This window comes from Mirounga angustirostris, unplaced genomic scaffold, assembly GCF_029215605.1.
Source record: "Mirounga angustirostris isolate CCGP_5_RB_7025 unplaced genomic scaffold, mMirAng1.0.hap1 SCAF_12, whole genome shotgun sequence".
NCBI classification, from domain to species: domain Eukaryota; kingdom Metazoa; phylum Chordata; class Mammalia; order Carnivora; family Phocidae; genus Mirounga; species Mirounga angustirostris.
In genome coordinates, this window is record NW_026991720.1 from 82209797 (window position 1) to 82225862 (window position 16066).

The 16066-nt window shown below is 37.4% G+C and overlaps 1 protein-coding gene across 1 annotated transcript in view; it reads right to left on the reverse strand.

Annotated features, from left to right (window-relative positions):
• Nucleotides 1-3160: 3160 nt before the first annotated feature.
• The window catches only part of GNAI1 (G protein subunit alpha i1), a 91911-nt gene continuing 79005 nt past the window's right edge, over nucleotides 3161-16066 (reverse strand). The window contains exons 7-9 of the mRNA XM_045864807.3: nucleotides 11745-11874; nucleotides 10314-10467; nucleotides 3161-5251 (exon numbers count right to left, since the gene is read on the reverse strand). Coding sequence (XP_045720763.1) covers nucleotides 5061-5251; nucleotides 10314-10467; nucleotides 11745-11874 — 475 coding nt within the window. The 3' untranslated portion in view covers nucleotides 3161-5060. The remainder of the gene's footprint in view (nucleotides 5252-10313; nucleotides 10468-11744; nucleotides 11875-16066) is intronic.

The window sequence follows — 16066 nt, forward strand, 5'->3', positions numbered from 1 at the left end:
TAACTATCATTGTCATGCTGTACATTATATCTCCATGACGTATTTTGTAACTGGAAGTTTGTACCCGTTAACTTCTTTTGCTCATTTTGCCCACCACCCTGTTCTGGCAATCACCAATCTGTTCTCTGTATCAATGAGCTTCTTTCTTTTTTAACTTTTTTTTTTTAAGATTTATTTGAGAGGGGGAGAGAGAGAGAGAAAGGGGGAGAGAGCATGAGCAGGGGGGCGGGCATAGGGAGAGAATCTCAAGCAAACTCCCTGCTGAGGGTGGAGCCTGCTTCAGGGCTGGATCCTATAACCCATGAGATCATGACCTGAGCTGAAACCAGGAGGTGGGTGCTTACCGACTGAGCCAGCCAGGGGGCCCCAGCTTCTTTCTTTCTTTCTTTCTTTCTTCTTTTTTTTTTAATCCACATATAAGTGAGATCATATAGTATTCGGTCCTTCACTCTGACTTATTTTGCTTAGCATAGTGCCCTCAAGGTCCATCCATGTTGTTGCAAATGGCAAGATTTCATTCTTTTTATGGCTGAAAAATATTCCATTGTGTGTATGGAATTGATCCATTCATCTGTTGCTAGACACTTAGATTGTTTCCATATCTTGGCTACTATAAATAATGCTGCAATGAACACACACACACACACATAATCTTTTTAATTACTGTCTTTGTTTTCTTCAGAAGTGAAATTGCTGGATGATATTATAGCCCTATTTTTTAATTTTTTTGAGGAACTTCCATACTATTTTCAATAGTGGCTGCATCAATTTACATTCTCACCGCGAATGCACAAGCATTCTCTTTTCTCCACATTCTCACCAACTCTTATTTCTTGTCTTTTTAGTAATGGCCATTCTAACAGGTATGAGGCAATAGCTCATTGTGATTTTATTTGCATTTTTTTCTGATCATTGGTGATGCTGAGCACATTCGTGGACTTGTTGGCCATCTGTACGTCTTCTTTAGGAAAATACCTATTTATATCCTCTACCCTTCTAAAAATCGGATTGTGTGATTTTCACTATTGAGTTATAGGAGTTCTTTATATCTTTTCAGTATTAAACCCTTATCAGATAGGATTTGTGAATCTATTCTCCCATTCCATAGGTTGCCTTTTCATTTTGTTGATGATTTCCTTTGCGGCGCAGTATCTTTTCAGTTTGCACTCCTACTTGTGTATTTTTGCTTTTGTTGCCTTTAATTTGGGTATCAGATCCAAAAATTGATTGCCAAGACTGATGTTAAGGAGGTAACTATGTTTCTTTAGGAGCTTTAGGGTTTCATGTCTTAGATCCAAGTCTTCAATCCATTCAATTTTTGTGTATGTTTTAAGATAGTGGCCATTTCATTCTTTTGCATATGGCTTTCCAGTTTTCCCAACACCCTTTATTGAGGAATGTCCTTTCCTCATTGTATATTATTGGCCCCTTTGTTGTAAACAAATTGACCATAAATGCTTTAGGTTTCTGAGCTCTCTAGTCTGTTCCTCAAATCTGTGTATTTTTATGTCAATACCATACTATTTAGATTACTCTAACTTTGTAATGTAGTTTGGGATCAGGCAGCAGGATGCCTCCAGGTTTGCTGTATCTTATGTATTTTTAATTAAAAAAAAAGTGTTGTGGCTCAGATAAACTCAGAAGGTTAAGAGTGGGGATAAGCTACTTATACATTTTCTGGAAATTAGGTAGCATTCTTAAGCGTTCTGTAACAGGGGCGCCTGGGTGGCTCAGTTGGTTAAGCATCTGCCTTCAGCTCAGGTCATGATCCCGGGATCCTGGGATCGAGCTCAGCATCGGGCTCCCTGCTCCACGGGAAGCCTGCTTCTCCCTCTCCCACTCCCTCTGCTCGTGTTCCCTTTCACTGTGTCTCTGTCAAATAAATAAATAAAATCTTAAAAAAAAGAATTCTCTAACAGACATGAAGTCAGAAGTCACAGATTGAAAACCTTGTTGATTTCATCTTGCTCAAGTTAATTAACTTCTCTGAGCCTTTTCTGGTCTTACTGTTACTTTGGTATTCAAGTAAGAACATACGCATTTTATTCAGGACTTTTTCAGTAAGTAATTGAATTTGAATGAGTTAGATTAAGCATATAAGGAGCCTTTTAGAAGGGTACTGAAATGAAGGGAATTTTAGAAACCAGAACAGCTTTTAGAAACTTAGGGATGAGAACTGGGACTACAACTGGTTCACTTTGGGTCACATGCCTAGTGACAGGAGACTAGGACTGGTTAGGCTCGAGTCTATGCCAGGGAGGACTAGGAGTGGCAGCTCTCCTAGAACCATGGAGTTCTCAAGAGGGCAGACTAAAGATGCCAGTTGAGTCTAAAAAAGATATCACAAACAAAAGTCCTAATAAATAAAAACATTAGCAGATAGGAGTGAACACTTCCCATGTCCTGGACGTTGTTCTAAACATATCTCACATAGTATGTAGAGAGATGCTTGAAGGAAAACCCAGGCTATGCACAAACATACTATTAAGATGTAGTGTGGGAGAGGAGTGGACATGAAAGGAACTGGGCTCAGATGATGGAAGAGCCCTGTATAGGAGGCTAAGTTAAATTTGATTTTATTGACAGGTGAGAGCCAATGCAGGTCAATGCACAGGTAACACAACCGCAATTCTGTTAGGATCACTGGCCTGGATTAGAGAAGGGAGAAATGGGAGGTGGAGAATTTAATTAATAAACTATTTCCTGTGCAAGTTAAGCAAAAACCTGCTTTCAGTAGGTGGTCGTAGGAATGGAAAGAAAAATAAAAAACCAATGAGGCACTGGAAAAGTAGATTGTGAGCAAGATGGAGATGAGGGCTAAAAAGAGTTCTAAGTGGCTAAAAAGTTCCCCACTAAAGGGCTGAATCAATGATGGTACTGAGTGGCCACACCAGGAGGTGAGAACTAGTTTAGTGGTAGAATGATGAGGAATACAGCTTGGCGCATGTGGACCCAGAGCCGGCGGCACCTTCTCAGAAGCGGGTTATCAAGCAGGCAGTCCTAAATATGACACCATAACTCATGAGGAAAACTTGGGGCCGGAATATTTACTTAAGCTTCCGCAGTAGATGAAATTGCAAAAAGATAGCAAAGATACAGGAGAAATGGACATTCTAGACAGATACTTAAATCTTCAGGCAAAATGTGTTTAGTCAACAGGTTTGTAAAATTTTAAAAATTTGAATTTATTAGGATTTATTAGTAACACAATTACACAGAATAAAGTTCAGGAATTCACCAATGATGGTCACCAAGATGTGCTTCTTTGTGGCTTTTTAAACAGTATTTCTCATGATTCAAATTTATTCATAGTATAGGTGAATTTCATACATAGCTTCACAATATGGATGTTACAGGTCTTCCATCGGTAAAATTAATGAAAACATATCTTTCATGAAAGGCACATAAAGAATCTAAACTAACAAATTTAAGAAAGTGACAATTTTGAATTTCTTTACAAAGAAGAAAAACAAATCCCCAAAATAGAACAGGTGAAAATGTAGTCTGTGGTTACCCCCCCCACACACACACACACTTCAAGAACTACACTTCAACAAAATGACAGCACATAACTCAACTTAGAAACTACTTATCCACGACGCTTACTGAAGGACTTCTTCAAGATGAGGAAACAAAACAGAAGGAGGGTAGGGAATGCTGTTCATGTTGTTGAAATGAGGTCACAGAGACACATTGTGAGGAATCAAAAGAAAAGACTATCAAAATTCAATATCGAGCTGACATGTAAGACTTATTTCAAGACACATACAATCACTGACTTTATAAATACTACTACTCATTTTCTAAGTGTAATTGCCTGTTTCATTCTCAGAAATAATAGCACAATTTAAAAAGATATTAACTCAAGCAAGTGGAGGAAATTTGAATAGTCTAAAGGAAGAAAGTAATTTTAATATACTGTGATAATTAAATTTGAAACTAGTTACATATATGAACTTAAAGCTTGCATTATACCAGCAGCAGAAAAATGAAAGGTCTTTCTTGTTATCTTCCAAATAAGGAACTGTCATGTATACTAGGTACAAGGGATTTCCCAAAGGAAATACACAAATGAATGTCTCAAAATTCATTATGCAGACATATTTTTTACCCACAAAATGCTCTCGATAATCCACCTAAACTTAGTTATAAATAAAAATGTAGTTATTTAAAATATATAAAAATTAATCTGGCATCACCTTTAAGGAAATGCATGAATACCATCCAAATATTAAAATTCAAAGTGAAAACAAACCAACTGAATAAAAATTGTTTATAGTAAGTCTAAGAGAGTATATCCTCAGAAATCTGAAATTTTAGTTTTTCAAACCAAATCCAATGTAGAATCAGATCAGCATGCACTCTTAAAAGAAAAATTAAAATGCATACAATGTTTACATAACTGAACCAAAGGCAGGTATATTCATCCTCTTAAGAACACTTCAATAAAACACACTGAATTTAAAGAACAAATCGTGTTATTAAAATAGTCTGTGCAATGTTTATACAAATAACTTTAATAGGATTATAAGTATACATATAATCAAGATAAGGACTGCAATGTTTCCTATTTTTAATTACTATACTTAAAAATTTACAGGACATGAACATAAATAAAGCTGTTTAAAACTGGCAAACACAGTAATAGTCTGTCATTCAGTACAAAGTACTTAATATTTCTGAAATGACCAAAGCCATCACGCTAGAATCTTAAGTTGCCACTCTTAAAGCCTAAAAGTAGTGTGGAAAACTAAAGTTATAAATACATGTATACATACATTTGCATATTTACACTTACGCAGAAATCATCAATACACTAGAGCCGAGCGTTAACACTGCCCTTAGTTTCACACTGCAAGACCACCTCTCACATTTAAGAAAGATCCTTCTTGTTCCTTTCAGTTTAAAAAAAAAAGACACAACAGAACAACTCTGGTCAGGTCCCAGATGCACTGCCGTATACTACATTCTTGTGTTGCTGCAAGACTCTAGTTTAGAGAGATCCACATATAAGCACTCATTTGGTTTGAAAATGCATTTTTCCCCATTAACTGCAAGACTCAGAAGAGACCACAATCTTTTAGATTATTTTTTATGATGACATCTGTTACAGCATCAAAAACAAACTGCACATTCTTAGTATCCGTGGCACATGTGAAGTGGGTGTATATTTCCTTTGTGTCCTTTCTTTTATTGAGGTCTTCAAACTGACACTGAATGTATGCGGCTGCCTCTTCATACGTGTTTGAGCCTGAGATGGGCAAAGGCAAGAAAAACATAAGGCGAAAGGTTAAAATGAGTACATGGCTAAGCAAAATGGACCTGCAAATGCTGAAGTCCGTTTCATACACACAAAATATGTGGATTCTGTCACTGTGTTTTTCCTTCTGGGATGAGAGAAATGATTTCTTCTAAATGAAAAGTACCCAATGTTAATTACCTTTTCATGACTGTCAGTCAGCCTTTAAAAAAAAAAAAACCCACAATCAAAAGTATGGTATTCCATGCTCCCCAGGGTCTTTGTCCCTGCCAGATTCAAATACCAGATCTCCCTTTTTTCTTCTCCCTTATATGCTCCATCCCAACACCGAGCCAACTCCCTTCCCTGATGGTGGCATGCCATTTCCCTTCTAGTCTAGTGGTTGATCAAGAAATATTGGCTGAATGCTGATCAGTACTTTTTATTCCCTTTTCTCTATACACACTAATCAGCTTTTCCCATTTTTCTTTATTCAAAAACTGGACATGGGTCTCCAGTGTGGCTTACGGCCATGAGGTTAAAGACTTCTGAGTACAAACACTCCAGAAGTGGTCCGTATCTAAAGACAATCACATGCATATTCTGTGATGCAGCAATATTGTCTCGGTGTGCCCTGGACAGAACCACATACATATGCTCACCAGAAGACCTATAAAGACTAGTCATAGCAGAACCAATGTCTACTTTAGGAAACAACCCCAAAGTTCACGGATTATAGACTGGCAAATCTTGTGTATCTGTACAATGAGCTGCCATACAGTAACGAGAAATGAGAATCAAAGTACTATTGCTGTGCACAACAACATGAATGACTTCCAGAACCATACTGTGGAACAAATGAAGCCAGACACAAAAGAGTATAAAACTGTACGATTCAAATGTTTGTTTGGAAAAAGATGGAAAACAATCAAAATTAATCAATGAGGATGGAAGTCATAATCACTGTGTGTGTGGGGGGGGGAGGTTGTGATCACTTAAGACTGAGAGGCATGATGGGGTTTCTGGGAACCTGGTAATATTCAGATTCTTGATCTGAATGGTGAATAGATCTGTATTTTCACTTTTTAAAATTCAGTGAGCTTCACATTTATGCTAAGTGTGCATGTATGTATCTATTTTATGTGTACATATAGAATACCTCAAAGATGTTCCATTTGGGAAAAAAAAAGGTGAACTCTTTTGCAGTAATAACACAGAATTATTTGCTTGGCTTTCAAGGTCCTGCTACCCAGCCCACTTGGTAAAGCTATTCTGACATCCTCTCCTCCACAGCTGTGGTTCACTCCATGTCAGGCCGGACCCTGTACACCAGCTCCCACCTGTGATACTCCAGCATGCTTCCCCTCCACTGGACTTCACCAGTTTCCATATCTTGGCTTTTGTAAATGCTGCTGCAACTGATAGGGGGGGTGTGCTATCTTTTTAAGTGTTTTCATCCTTTTTGGAAAGATTCCCAGACGTGGAATTGCTGGATATTTCAATTTTTACTTTTTGTGGGGCTCTATACCACAGTGGCTGCACCAATTTATATTCTCATCAACGGTGCAAGAGGGTTCCCTTTGCTCTACATCCTCGCCAGCACCTGTTACCTTTTTGATAATACCTATTCTAACAGGTGAGGTCTCTACATCCTCGCCAGCACCTGTTACCTTTTTGATAATACCTATTCTAACAGGTGAGGTGATAACTCACTGTGGTTTTGATCTGCATTTCCCTGATGACTAGTGATGGTGAGCACCTCTTCATGGACCTGCTGGCCATCTGTAGGTCTTCTTTGGAAAAATGTCTATTCAGATCCTCTACCCATTTTTTAGTGGATTGTGTTTATTGCTATTGAGTTAGAGTTCTTTATAGGTTTTCAATATTAATCCCTTATCAGATACATAATTTGCAAATATCTTCTCCCATTTTGCTGATGGTTTCCTTTGCTGCGTAAAAGCTTTACAGTTTGATGTGGTCCTACCTGGGTATCTTTTGCTTTTGTTGTCTTTAATTTTGATGTCAGATCCAAAAAATCATCACTAAGACCAATGTCAAGGAGCTACCGCTTGTTTTCTTTCAGGAGTTTTATGGTTTGGAGTCTTCATTTTAAGTTTTTGATCCATTTTAAGCTCATTTTTGTGTATGGTATAACATGGTGTTCCAGTTTTCCCAGCACAATGTATTGAAGAGAATTTTCCTCATTGTATGTTCTTGGCTGTAAATTTTTTGATCATATATGTGTGGGTTTTCTTTTGGGCTCTCTATTCTGTTCCTCATATATGTCTATTTTTATGCCAATGCCATACTGTTTTGATTACTATAGCTTTATAATATAGTTGAAAATCAAGGAACATGCAGACTCTAGCTCTGTTCTTTCTCAGGACTGCTTTGGCTATTTGGGTTCTTTTGTGGTTCCACACAAATTTTAGGATTGCTTATACTATTTCTGTGGGGGAAAAAATGCCACTGGAATTTTGATAGGGATTGCACTGTATCTGCAGATTGCTCTGGGGAGTATGGGCATTTTAACAATATTTTTCCAATCCATGAACATGGAACATCTTTCCATTTATTTAGGTCTTCTGCTTTTTTCACCAAGGTCTTGTGGTTTTCAGTGTAGAGATTTTTCTCCCCTCAAATTTATTCTTAGGTATTTTTTTCTTTTTAATGCAATTGTAAATAGTACTGTTTTCTTAATTTCTTTCTGATACTTCATTACTAGTGTATGGAAATGCAAAATGTTTCTGTATATACTGTGTATCCTGCAACTTGACTGAATTCATTGATTAGACTTTAGAGGTTTATTTATATTTATATATATATATATATAAATATCATGTGCACATAGTGACAGTATTCCTTCTTTCTTTCCATTTTGGATGCCTTTTCTTTTATTGTCTAACTGCTCTGGCTAGGACTTCTAATACTATGTTGAATAAAAGTGGCAAGACAGGGATTCCTTGTTTTGTTCCTGATCTTAGTGGAAATGCTTGCAATTTTTCATTGTTAAAGTATGATGTTAACTATGGGCTTATAAATGTATGGCCTTTATATGCCGAGGTACATATATTCCCTCTGTACCCACTTTGCTGAGTTTTTATCATAAATGAATGCTGAATTTTGTCAAAGGGTTTTTCTGCATTTGAGATAATCAAGGCTTTTATCTTTAATTTTGTTAAGGGGGCATATCATGTTGATTTGAAATGTTAAACTACTCTTGTGTCCCTGGAATAAATCCCACTACATCATGGTGTATGATCCTTTTAATAGATGCTGAATGCTGTTCACTAATATTTTGTTGAGGATTTCTGCATTTATAAAGTTCATCAGGGATATTGGCCTAGAAGTTTTTTATGTCATCAGGGTAATGCTGTCCTCATAAAATGAGTCTGGAAGTATTCCCTCCTCTTCCATTGTTTTTGCAAGAGTTTTAGAAGGACTGGTATTAATTCTTCAGTAAATGTTGGTAGGATTCATCAGTAAAGCCATTTGGTCATGGACTTACTTATGGGAGGTTATGATTACGAAGTAACTGGTCTGTTCAGATTTTCTATTTCTTCATGACTCAGTCTTGGAAGGTTGTATATTTCTAGGAATTTTTCTACTTTTTCTAGCTTGTCAAAATAAGTTTACATTTTAATTTAACTATTTCACATTGCTAGCAGACCACCATATGCTTTACAAATCAAAATTTAGTTTATCAAATCACAATAAGGTTGGTATTCTGAAATCCTAAAGCAATAAACTGTGTCTTAATGAAAGAAGTTAATGCAACCTATCAATTAAAAATATGTTTTGGGAAAACAGCTTGCACTGAGTGCATAGCTCAACTTGCTGTATATATTATGGGTAGTTAGCTCTTGGCACTTAGCAGTCTAACTACAAGATACATGAATAAACTCATGAGCACATTTCTCAATCTGATTTTAATTAAGATTGGCAAGGATGTGGTGGGAGGGTGCTACCTTTTCTTCACGCGCTAGAACCATCATGTATAAAGGCAGGTACAGGTGATATAACCTGGTTTACAAATGGAGACCTGTGAGGGGGGTGGTAATAGATTTGAGAAAACAAAACACATGGGTTCAGTTTGAGTTTCAGATGCTAAAAAACACATACATGTTCAACAAGCAGCTGGAAACGTAAGCTTGAGGCTCTAGAGAGAAATGAGAATCGACCATGGAATTTAAACGTTGAGAATAAACAAGACTATGAAAGGAGAGTGCACTGAAAGATCACAGGTTGCAGATGGAATGTGGTGAAATGGCAACACATGGATATTTAAGTAGAAGAGGGGGAATAGTTTCTTATTCAGAAACTCAATATGTAAACCAGATTGAAAACGAAGTCCCTCTGCTTTAATAAGAGAGATGTTGTGTGCGTGTCTGGGCGGCAGAGAGAAGCGTCTCCGTTCCTGGCACCCACTTTTCAACAGCAGCCCAGGAGATTGCAAAGTTTTAACTCAACTTCTGATTTCACGAATGGGCTACTGAGACCCAGGTAAATTAACGGAAAGCCACGGCTCTACCTCAGGTTCTCCTTTTCAAAGTGCGAACCATCTCCCGCAGCAGGGAGATTACAGGACCATTAACAGTCTCATTACCAGGGCTGGGATTTATTGTGAACCTTTGCCTGACTCCCCCGAAAAGTTAACTCATGGATTCCTTCTTCATTTATCCCCTACAATTACCGTTTGTGTTCCTTTGTAGTAACATGTTGCACTGCCTTTTTTATGAGTACATCTGTCTTTGAGGTTAGACTGTGTGCACACACCTATCTTACTGTGCATCACACATACCTGACACGAGATCTGGTCAATGGACGAACAAATCAGTATTTTAAATGAGTCAACATAGAAAATTGTCTAACAGCTTTTCCATATGACTATGCTATTTTCAATCATCTTAGCTACACCTCAAGGAACTACTTGTCCTTGAATGCAGCTTAATAATTTCCCTTAAAGGTAAGAATTATTAAGGCAAAGATTCAAATCTATAATTGAAATTTTGCATTAGGGTGACTTTCCCTAGAAATACATGACTTGATAAGTTATCCACAGAGAGCAGAATACCTGCATATTCTGGATAGCATATAGTGAGAGGGCTCTTTTTGATTTTTTCTTCGAAGAGATCCTTCTTGTTTAGAAAAAGTATAATAGATGTATCTGTAAACCATTTGTTGTTACATATGCTGTCGAACAACTTCATGCTTTCATGCATTCGATTCTGTAACAAAAGAATACAATCAATTTGTCACAAGGGCAAGGATTTTGAGAAGCATTACTTTTAAAAACATTATAATAAAATAGAGCTTAGTCAGCTAAAAACCAGCATACCACAAAAACACATTTCTGCCATTCAGGGACAAGTATGCTTGATTACAGGTGAGATGAATGTATACACCACTCATCACTTTTTGCATTCAACCAGTGCTCAGAGTGTCCACTATGTGTCACTCTGCCCGGGGACACCCTGCTTGCAGGACCCTGCAATCTAGAGATGCCAAGTGCAAACATCTGGAGACCTCACTGTTATACAGGGAATCGAAGTTTCCATTAAAAGACATTGAGAGGTTTTTAAAGATGAATAAATTAAACTGAATAAGCTGAAACACAATTAGCTCAACACTCTAAAGATAATGATGAATTAGGGAAGGAAACCTCCAATCCTGTTTCCTGCCCTTCTAGTGTCTGTGGTTTCTAAGAGGACATGGATACATTTTATAGAGCCAAAATGACAAAAATGGATGTGTGATGGTATAGTGTACCTACTGCACTGTAATTGTATGTGCCTGATTTTAAAAATACAGAAGTGCCATTTTGGGGCGCCGGGGTGGTTCAGTCGGTTGGGTGTCTGTCTGCCTTCGGTTCGGGTCATGGTCCTCGAGTCCTGGGATTGAGCCCCGCATTGGACATCCCGCTCAGAAGGGAGCCTGCTTCTCTCTCTGCCCCTCACCCCGCTCTCATGCTCTCTCTCTCTCTCTCAAATAAATCTTTGAAATGTCACTTCTGTATTTCTTTTTTAAACTTTTTTTTCCCTAACCTGTACTAATGTTAATTTAAAATGACAGAATTTTAGATTTCTATTTAAAAATATTAATGGTACATTGGAACACATCTGAAAATTACATGTCAATAGCAAAATATAACCTGGATCAAAGATTACAGAGCTGACAGAAGTAACATTAAGAAAAATAAGCATTAGACTATTATGGAAACTAACTTTACTTTCAGTCACTATGTAGATAACCAGATACCGGAAATGCATAGTTAAGCATATAGGGTTGAAGTGAGATTAACTCTCAGTCTTTTCTTATTTTGGGGGGTCCATCCCTGCTTCTTGAGTGAGCGTAACTTCCCTTTTATTATATAAACAGAAGAGCTAGAGAAAAAGAAAGAGCCTGAACTTTTAAATAATTCACGCATTAGCAAGAATTACTCAAGAATTAAAAATTCTTGGCAACATCTCCAGCCCTTCATATTTCAAACAGTGGTTCTACTTGCCATCTCTTCATCTTCAGCTAGAACCAGGTCATAGTCACTCAGCGCCACACAGAAGATGATGGCGGTCACTCCTTCGAAGCAATGAATCCATTTCTTCCGCTCAGATCTCTGTCCTCCCACATCAAACATTCTGTAAGAGAAATAGTGTTTGACATCACATTAAATGTTCAAAAGCTCTGAGGGTTCTATACTATCATCAAAAAAGCTCCAAATTGCAGGGGGATGTGGGATGGGAAGAAAGGAGAACATTATAGGAGGAAAATGATGTCACAAATTGGTTTTCACAAAGGGGAAATAAGTTTGGTTTTTAAAAATTTTTGATTGAAAACAAAGCCCAAAATACCCTCAAAAAAACAACACATTCATTAACATATGAGAACAGTTAGATCAGAACTTTAAAGCAGATACAAATGAGTGGACTGCACTCTGAGTAAACACTGAGAAGTCACAGGAAGCAGCCAGGCAATGCGGAGATAATAGAGTATATTCAATTTGCCAAAGTCACAGAACATTAGAGCCAGAGGACATGGTCCCCTCTTCCCACTACAAAATGTTTCCTGTCCCTCAGAGGCAACAAGTAGGACTCTGACATAGAGAAGAAACCTTATTCCAGGTAAGAAAAAGCTGAGCAAGAAGTGGTATTTACATGGGGAACATAGGTTGTGTAAATTAAAAAGTAAAACCACGGTATAGAAACAAAAGAAAGAGATGAAATAGGAGATCAAAGGGTTAAGACTACTGAATAGTCTTAAAATTTAGAGTGGAAAAAAAAAAAAACGTTCTACCATATACCATAGTAGACCATTGTAGCTTAGTGCAGGGTAGTAACACAAACAGTATAAAGACAATGACCTTTTCATCTTTTCCTTATAAGAGTTTATTAAGCAAAAGTTGAAATCCACATAGATTGTTATGCAACCTAGAAATAACCACTTATATAATGGAAACACGATGCAAACTGGTACAATCTAAAAGGCTCCATTTATCTCGATGGCACACTAATTAAAATAGTCCCTATTTAATTCTCAGGCAAAAAGAATTTCCCTGCAGAGTACTACTGGCCTATAAAACAAATCTGAGTTCATCAACTAATATTGTTACTTTTATCATTTAAGTGCCCTTCATTCCATTGGGTTAGTTAATGAATTGTTAAGTATGCTATATCACAAAAGGATTCTACCACACAATAAATTAAAATGGGTAGGACACAAAAGGAGCTTGTGATAAAGATCAAATAAGAACAAAATAAAAACTTAAAATGATTACTGATCTGTTAAACTGCCAAGGAACACAACTGGAAAATAAGCTTACCAAAAAGACTTTATAAACTTTAGATAACTTCTCTGACCAAATGGCACATATATCCCAACCACTCAATATAAAGTAACAACCAAACCCATTCCAACCCACAATTTCCTTCTGTGATGGTGAGTTTTATGTGCCAATTTGGCTAAGCAGTTATTTAGTCAAACACTAACGCAGGTGCTGCTGTGAAGGTATTTTACTGCTGTAGTTAGCATCTCTCATCAGTCGTCTTTCAGTGAAGAAGCTTATCCCTGATGTGGGCAGACTTCACCCATCCAATCAGCTGGAAGGTCTTAAGAACAGAACAGGTCTCCCAGAGGGAAAAGAATTCTACCTCAAGAATGCAGCATCAGTTCCTGTCCGAGCTTGCTGTCCTGCCCTACAAGCCTGCACTCACCAGCCCCCAGGGTCATAGAAGTCAAGTCCTTGGAATGGATAAGTGTGACTGATAGAAATTTTAGCACCCCCAGTGGGGTGCTACTGTCACAAATACCTAAAAAGGTGAAGCAGCTGTAGAATTGGGTAAGAGGTGGAGGCTGGAAGAATCTTGAGTTACTCAACAGAAATAGCCCAGATTGCTCTGAAAAGATGGTTGATTAGAAATACAGACATAGGGGCGCCTGGGTGGCTCAGGTGTTGAGCGTCTGCCTTTGGCTCGGGTCATAATCTCAGGCTCCTGGGATCGAGCCCCGTGTCGGGCTCCCTGCTCAGCAGGAAGCCTCCTTCTCCCTCTCCCACTCCCCCTGCTTGTGTTCCATCTCTGTCAAATAAATAAAATCTTCAAAAAAAAATTTTTTTAAAGAAATACAGATATAGAAGGTAATAATTTTGGAGATACTTAGGAGTGAAAAGGATGGTGGGATCCTCTCCTATCTTAGAGGATGTATGTATCATCATGAACACGATGTTGGGAGATACATGAATGTTAAAGATGTTTTTGATGAGTTCTCAGAAGGAACTGAGAAAACATGTTCCTGGACACTGGAGAAAAGGCAATTCCTGTTGTAAAGTCACAAAATCTTTGCTAGACTATGCTCTAAGACTGGGTGTTAAGAGATGAACTTGAAATTAGTTGAGGAAATTTCCAAGCAAAGTGTGCAGGGTATGGTTTTGTTTCTCCTTGTTGCTATAGTAAAATAGAAGAGGAAGGAAGGAGAAACTGAGGAAGGAGCCATTAGGCCAAGAGGAACCAGGGAAGAAGGCCAAGTGACAAAGGCCAAGGAACACCGAGGATTTCCAACCACAACCGGAAGCAGAAAGAAGCAAGAGAGGATTCTTCCCTAGAGCCTTCAGAAGGAGCACAGTCCTGTTGACCTGTTGATTTCAAATTTCTAGTCTCCAAATTTCTGTTGTTTTATGTCACCTAGCTTGTGGAAATTTGTTATAGCAGCCCTAGGAAATGAATATATCCCCCCTACCTTGCTTTATTTTTCACTATAGTGATTATTACCTCCTCATAATTATAGTTATTTCATCACTCCTCCCTCCTTCCCAACAATGTAGAGACAAAGACTTTGTCGTACTTCATAAATATTCATTGAATGAATGAACTATGTCTACAGAGTATTTTAAAACACCTTCAAGGAATAATAGACGAGCTTTCCTAAGTTCAAGATCTAGGTCTTCTAGTTATGCTGTAGGAACGTTGCATATAAGAGAGCTTTAACTTGATAATCAAGTAATTTACAGAAGAAATCTCTAATTTAGAAATGAAGGTCATTCATATATTTGTCATAAGCAAAGAACCTTTCATCTAAACCAGTACTTCTCAAATGTTAGTATAAATCAGAATCACCAGGTGGATAAAGGTGATGCTGCTGATCTGGGGACCATACTTTAGCATCACTGGTCTAATTCATTAGCCAAGGAGAAAAAATGACTAAAATCTGATGTTACAAATGACTGTGAATAAGGCATTATTGCTCTTTCACACATACATTAGAATTATCTTCAAATCCTGAACTATTTTTTTTAAATTAACCAAAAAGAACAAAATTATAATACGTTCTCTTTCATATGAACAGATGAGACTTTTTTCTAGCATCAAATAGGGGAATGAATTTGAGTTTTCTTAGATTTCTTTTTTTAGGGGGAGAGGGGAAAGTACTGAAGATTCTGAGATGTTCTGACATTCTCAGGCTGTCATCTAACACTTCCGGGACCAAGACTGGTACAAAGCTAGCTGACCATATAGGCCTATCAACCTTATAAATATACTCCAAAACCCATTTCATATTTATAGTACTATAGAAAAGGAAGACACATTTGTCTTATAATTTATAATAGAAGGGATGCTTTAATTCTATATTTGGCAAAAATATTAGAGTAGAATTGTTGATTCCTTAAAGCAAAATAATCCACGTAGACACTTTCCACAAATGCCTAGTCACAGAAGTGATAATATACATTCTTAAATTATAATGCTTTATTGCCTCATTTCGAATTTAATTCCAATTATACCAAAACTAAGCGAAACTGAAATTTTACATCAGCTGTTAAAATGAAACAATGAATTACAATACAAAACATGCAAAATTATAAACACACTCGAGAGTTCCCAGTAGAATTATTCTAAGTATATTTCTGCCCTCATTCTTCTGAGGCTCATTTAACATATAAAAAGCAAAGTCAGAACCATATGCTAGCAATGATAGTAATTTAACAGAACTCAAATCCAAAATAAGATAAAGTTTATCTCAAGTTCCTGACAAACCTATGTTTAAGGCAGCAAGTGAAAACAGTAACTAAACACATCCTGTGAAATTCTACCTCACCCAAGGAGACTAAAGATAAATGGACTTCCTGGGAACATCATGCTGAGAGCCAGCTTTACTGAATCCCAGCACTTGTGTGATGATGAAATGACCATTCTGAGAAACCGAGGCTAGAAGTGAAGAGTATGCTCTGGAAAGTGAATGTTTTAGGTAAATCTAACCAAGACTGAAAGTGAATTTTGCACAGATTGCTTAAAGTGCTGAATGACTGAATGTATACTCCCCCCCCCCACCGCCCCCTGC